A 6,895-nucleotide genomic window follows, 5' to 3' on the forward strand; every position below is an offset into this window, starting at 1 on the left:
GTTAAAGTTAGCCCCCACTGTGTGATCCCTGTGCAATGCAATTTGCTGTGTGGCTTGTGAATTAAATGCACGTTATAGTAATTACCCCTGGGGTGGGCTTGCCTCACCCAGCCTGAGCAGGAGGGCTGCACAGCCCACAGGCTACACCAGGTGATGTAGGGTGGATTACGTATTGCGATGGAGAAGTCTCCATGGTTCCCTGCTGCTGCCGTCTCTGTTGGTTTTAACCTAACAAGTGCTGTAGCATCCAAGGCTCTGATTCTGCAGGTGGAGCTTAAAGACAAACCCCTGTCGCTGTGTGAAGTGCCCTTGGCCTCTCGTGAGCTGCAGGCGAGCAGCAGCACGGACTTCTGCTGGGCTGGGATCAGGGCCCCATGTGCCCCGTCGCTGCCTTAGCCAAGTGTTGTAATAAGGATTGAGATTTGAAAGGACAGCTAGTACAAACCTGCCAGAAAGGGATTATGAATATTTAGCAGCCCTGGCATAAATCTATCAACTTACTTCTTGGTGTAAATGATATAAACCTTCCTTTTGCTACCCTCTCCCCTTCCCACAGCGGATCCTTTGCATGTTCCCCTTGAGCCTGGGAGGGGACACAGGCAAAGGCATTTTTTGCATAGATATTTTCAAAGATGCTTGGATACCTTTCAAGATTTTGTTAGCATTTAAAAACTTGTTAAAAGCTTAATTTTAATTGACTTTTGAAACTTGAACGAATCTGAATGCTGTAGAAAAGCACATCCCTTTATGCTATTCAGCTCTTACATGGCTCATCTATTTCTAAGGCACATGGAGTATAAATTTTGCTTTGAGTTGTTGAGTATTAAGCTTTGGTGTGGTTGTCTCTTGCCACATGTATCACAAATACGCATCAGAAAAAGCCACAGATACCAGCAGTGCAACATACCTTGAGTCTCGTAGAGGATTTTTGAGATGCTACTTATTGGCTCACATCTTATCTTGGCTGCTTACCCAGGTTTAACATAAGCCAGCTGGAGGAATGGCTGCGTGGGAAGAATCTGCAGCAGAGTGGAGCAGCCCAAACTTTAGAGCCCTTGATTCAGGCAGCACAGCTGCTGCAGCTGAAAAAGAAAACCTCGGAAGATGCCGAGGCCATCTGCTCGTTGTGCACATCGCTCACAACCCAGCAGGTAGGGAGCAGGGCAGAGATTTACACCAGAAGGTACCGATAATTAAAGGAGTGGGAAAGGGTGGTCTCCTGGTGCCAGCTCTTTGCTGCCCAGACTCAGCGTGCCATTCCCACGGTGGGGAAAACTCGTCCTTTTCAGGACTGACGTTTGGTACTGAGACCTGTCAGAGGCGGTCGGTTGCAGCGGCTCCTCTCGTACAGTGCTGCCGATGGCACTGGAGCTCCAGCAGAAACGTTCAAAGATGAAACCCAGCCCTGAGGAGGTCACGGTATAAGTCAGACACCTGGGATTTTATTACAGATGATAAACCCACCTGTTGTCTTTTGCCAGGATCTAACCTGGCTCGGTCTGCAGGATGCCTCTTTGGCACAGGAGGTTGAGAACTGCCCGTCTAGGCTGGCTGGATCTGACTTTAATTTTAAAACTCTACTCCAGGAGGATATAAACTTGCATTCATTGCCGCTGGATTGCCTGGCCTTCATTTGATAATGTCATAGGAAGGGAGAAGCGAGAGGTGTGATCTGATCTCCAGGGATTCTTGGGGATCCTTTCTCCTGTATCTCCATCTGCCCGTCTTGAACACGTGTTCTTGAAAGTAGCCAAGGGGTAGAAGAGGAGGAGCAGGAGTGAGGGAGCATCAGGAGAAATGTTGTAGAGGTGACATCAGAAGTACTGGGAAGTGGTCACCCATGTCCCTGTATAAATCTGTTCAAGTCTACTCCTAATTTACAAACGTTGCCATAAGAAGTGACTTTGACAGGTCCACAGAGGTTTACCGTAGCTTACAACAGGCAAAGGAGCACCAGGATGATACTTGTGCTACTTCTGCTTCTCAGTAGTGTCATGGGAGACTTGTTACGGCCCTATCAAGACAAAAAGTTAGTGATGCTTTGTATTCTGGAAAGTGTGGCTTCTCATGGCTGTAATCATATTTTGTTTTCAACAGATTGTAAAGATACTTAATCTCTACACTCCTGTGAATGAGTTTGAAGAACGTGTGACAGTAGCTTTCATACGAGACATACAGGTAAATTAAAGGGTTGTGAAGTGGAGGAGATAATAATGATTTAATACAGATGTCATTAGTACTAATTCAGGCATTTTGTAATAGGCGTGCTGCTGCACGTTGTCCTGAATTTAGTACTCTGTGTTTGCACACACTTACTTGCAACATACGTATGCTTTGTGGTCATGTAGAAAATGTAGCCAGGTTCTTCTGAAGTGGTGTTTCCTACAGTCTGTGTAGAAGCTCCTGTAAATACTTGCTCAGAGGAAAACTGCTGCAATAGAGAACAAAATAATTCTAGCTGTTTTTTGTAATATCTCTAAAATTGTGTGCGTTCTCAAACCTTTGATGATGTTAAACGTGACAAATGCAAAGAAAAGGCCATAACTGATACTAAATTTGTTTTCTTCTCCCGTACCTTATAGATGCACTTGCAAGAGCGAAATGACCCCCCACAGCTGTTGTTAGACTTCAAGCACATGTTCCCAGTTTTGTTTCCGTTCAACCCATCCTCCATAACCATGGACTCTATTCATCTCCCCGCTTCTCTCAACTTGGAATTTCTCAACAAAGTCTGAAGAAAGTATAATTAAGCCCATCTCTTGTACCCAGAGACCTCCAGCAAAGAAAGAAAAATCATGAAAGGAATTTAAGGACCTCTTTAAATATGGACTAAACAGGTTTATGGAAGAACCAATATGCAGAAATAAATGTATGCTAAACTGTACAGTAAAAAAGAGACTGATCTGTATGTGATTCTTTTGGTAATCTGCAGCTCAGAATAAGGATACTTGAAATGTGGATTTATTTTTTATTGCTTGATTTTATGCTGACATAGTTGAAAGCCCATAATCATCTCCAAAAGCCACTAACAAAAAAGAACAGTGAGTGGGAGACAACTTAGATCTTCATAGGTGTCTATGAAGAAATGACAGTTAAATCAAAAACATAATCTGAGACACTTATGCTCCCATGAAGGACATGTAAGTTGTCTAATAGTTAGGCGGTGTTGTATGTATTAGTAACGGGACATGCAATTCTGCCTCTTGTTCTTGCTAGTAACTGTCACGATAGTGAGTTGAGACAGTAAATTGCAGAAGGCGCAATGTGTATTTACCGTGCCGGTTAAGGAAACGGGCTTGGACGCTGCTTGTTTCCACTGACGTGGAATTTGTCACAAATTCTATGTTTGAGAAATGCCGTTGCTCCACCTAACCACATCCAGTGCATCTGCTTCATGGGAATTCAAATAAATTGGCAGTTTGGCCTTTCTTCCATTACCAAATTTACATTAGTGACTTGCAAAGATTTTGTCCTAGTGACATAATCTTGAGACGAGGGACTGCCGTAGGCCTCCTGCTGCTTCTATAGATGAGCATCCTGATCCCTACTGTTGGCTTTCCCTGTGCTTTTAAAAGTCAAAAACATTCATGCAGTGGCTATGGAGGTTCTTAGATCTCTTTACATGGCCCGTAACAAAATCTCGTGCGTAGTTAAGACTTGCTAAGGCAGCCCAGTTTAATCGTCCCCAGTCCTGCTTTTGTTCAGTGGGTTAGTCCTAGCCATAGCAGTCCATGGAAAAATTCTGTCCAGTTGAATAGCCATCCAAAATGTTACCAGTCGTGCAAATACAGGCCTTAGATAAATGAAAAATACTTGATAAAAAAAAGTTTTAAAACAAAAGGGAATGGATAAGCACTGAAATGTTTTAACACAAAAAAAAATTTAAGCGCGTTAGTAATGCAAGCCATTTTTTTAAGTGAACACAAAATCTTTGTCTACAGCAACCTTAATCGAATAATTGCAATCAATTCACATTCCGTAAGGATTTTTTCTTTTTCCTTACTTATAAATTAAAACAAACCAAGCCTCTGACCTCACCACGTAGGCATTGAAAGGGGCCAGCTGCTCACGAAAGCAGTTGTTGATTTTCCTCGGTACTTACCACGACATGTTGAATCCTCGGACGCTGTGAGACCCGCTCTCCATGCTGAGGAGGAGGAAAGGTGGGTTCCCGAGGCTGAGCGATGCCGGCGATGCTTCTGCCGTAGCTCAGCGTGCCAAAATGCAGCCAGGATGTTTGGCAGCAGCAAAAGCCCCGCTCGTCTTAGCACTGTGAGCATATTTTGTCCTTTTCGCTTCCATTACGGTCTCGTCTAAGTAGATTTTAACTTACCCGCTTCCATGGTTGCAGTTCTTGAAGTCTCAGCAATTCCATGACGATTAAGAGCTTTCAGGGAAAAAAAAAAAAAAAAGAAACAACTTGTTGCATCTGACTACTTTTAGTTGGTGGAAATTGTATCCAGACGGCATATTTATGATCAGGTACCCTGTCTGCTCAAAGGATTAAAATAGAATGTGAAGTCTTTTAAAGATATACTAAAATCCAGCCATGCTGCAGGCACCTTTTTAGTTGAGGAGTGTGTTTCGATTTAAACATCCTGTATATAACCTATGTATATACAAACTGTAATAGTCCTGTATGTACTATATATGTAAATTACTATCCAAAAAGCACATTTTTTAAGAGAAAGTTGAGTGCCATGAAGAATTCTGTTGCTCTATGCCAGTGGGTAAATACCTTGTTTCAAATGGACAGTGGTTTAGTACAGCTGTTAGCGGTGAAGGACAGGCTTAAGGCCATTCCCTAGGGTGCAGTTATCTTTTTTCCCCCCTAACCATCAGCCAGCTAATTATAGAAGAAAATTTATTGCTTGTCTAGAACCAGCACTACCTCCGAACTCCAGTCCTTCAGCATTTGCATCATACTGAGAATATTCAGTAGTGCCTTCACCTCCCCTTCAGATACAAGAAGGATAACACCACCATTTTGCTGTCTGCGCCCAGCAGCCCCATGCTCTTCTGTCGCTTACTCATCTACAATATTTTTATTTATTGTTCCTACCTCTTTTCACATTTTACAAATGAATGTTTTTGCAATGCTCGGGATTTAATTTTTTTAATTAGATCTTATCCCTTTTCTCCACACTAGAGTAGTCATCACAGCTTAAAAATAAAATAAAGCAGAATTCAGTCATTCTGTAAGGCAGTTTTAATGTATTTCTCAGAATTCACCTTAGGCCAGCAGTTTCCTCTCAGGCTTTTCAGGTCTCTACCTCTCTCTGATGTAAATTATTCAGAGTGCGATTCCCAACAGGTTGATTAAACCAATGCTTACCATTCAGACTAAATGACAGGTTGCTGCAGAATCCTCTTCCGCAACGATTTTGTTCTTGATCGCAATTATAAAATGTGGTTAATGGTCTTCTAGGGGATAATGGTCTTTCACGGGCATTTTCAGGACCATTTATGTTTTCAGGATCATTTTCAGGACAATTTATATGTACAACAAAGACACCTTCTTAAAAACTCTTGGTATGCATAGATGGGAATTGGGATTTAATGTCTTGGTCTGTGATAATGTGGTTTATCCATTAAAATCCGTCCGGAAGAGGACTCTGTATGAAATGTAACTTTAATATAGGTTTTCTGTTAGCAATTTTTTAAAAATTTGGTTTTAAGTGCTAATTTTGTTAAATTGCTATGCTCAGGCATGCTTTTCTTTCCTCAGATTGGCACTTTATTTGTTTAAAGCACAAATTTAACACAAAGCATTGGCTTTGAGAAAGCTGGCTGTTTTCCAGATCTGTCTTTATTTTTAAATATTGATTATTAAGTTGAGCACTTTCCCACTGTGTGCCTTTAGCTGTTACTAAGGTAACTGACTTCTCAACTGCTGTTTCTCTGAAACAAGTGTTAAAATGTGGGAATATTTTTATTGTTCTGTCATAAAAAGTTGTAGACTTATAAGTCTGCTTATAAAAAATCTCACTCTGAGGAGGTCTGCAAAAACACTTTGAAGTTCCTAGGCAAAAAACAATACTGACCTATACCAATTTTTGCATGTATGATGTATCTCAGAAAAGCACTATTGGGAATTAAAACAAAAAAAAAACCAACCCAAAAATGAAACCCCCAAAAAACCGGATTACACAAACCACCACCACTACAAAACCAACACTTCACACCTGATTTCAGGCATGTGCTGTCTGACCTACAAAAAGCATCCAGAATGATGTACACGCTTAATTTTCACCAAAAACTTGCTTTTTAAAATTTCTTTTTTTTTCTTTTTTCTTTTATTGGCATTTTGTAGCCAAGTTGCTTATCTTGTGGCTGATAAAGCTGTTGTAGTAGTTTACTGTAGAAAAGAACATTGATGCAATTCTACATCATAAACATTTTTTGCTCCAACTTATTCCACTCTTACCTAAAAGGAGTTCATTGTACGAGTGAAACAGTAGCAAAACGTGGGCATGTTTCAGAGCTTAAGCATAGTGGCTCCCTTTCCTGATACTGTAACTTAAACACTGAAATCACACCACCACCTAAAGTCTTTGCAAGACATGACCCTCCGTCTGTGTGATTTGCAAAAGATCCAAGTGAAAAAAATGCACTTGAAACAACAGGTCATTCTCCTCCATTTTCAATAGTAAATGAACCAAACTGTGCAAACTTATTCTTTCAGACCATATCTAACTGAAAAATTAGCATTTTGTCATTGCATATAAATGATAACCTAATAAAAATTAATTGCATGAACTGCCACAAACCTTTTTGCTCCAACTTTGATTCACGTATATTAGTCATAAACTGTTGGGGTTTTTTTCCCCTGAAAGAAGTTCTAGCAATGTCAACAGTAAGTAAAACAATCCAGAGGACATATCCCCCCAATGAG

At 41.0% G+C, this 6,895-nt stretch overlaps 1 protein-coding gene across 1 annotated transcript in view; it reads left to right on the forward strand.

The window, feature by feature from the left end:
* Positions 1–2,735, forward strand: part of LOC104621021 (unconventional myosin-Vb-like) — a gene marked incomplete at its 5' end in the record, with an annotated part of 27,720 nt that extends 24,985 nt beyond the window's left edge. Inside the window, 3 exon segments of the mRNA XM_010287400.1 lie at positions 977–1,151; positions 2,098–2,178; positions 2,583–2,735. Coding sequence (XP_010285702.1) covers positions 977–1,151; positions 2,098–2,178; positions 2,583–2,735 — 409 coding nt within the window.
* Between the last annotated feature and the right edge of the window lie 4,160 nt (positions 2,736–6,895).

The sequence above is a fragment of the Phaethon lepturus genome, unplaced genomic scaffold (genome assembly GCF_000687285.1).
Source record: "Phaethon lepturus isolate BGI_N335 unplaced genomic scaffold, ASM68728v1 scaffold26645, whole genome shotgun sequence".
In the NCBI taxonomy this organism is placed as follows: domain Eukaryota; kingdom Metazoa; phylum Chordata; class Aves; order Phaethontiformes; family Phaethontidae; genus Phaethon; species Phaethon lepturus.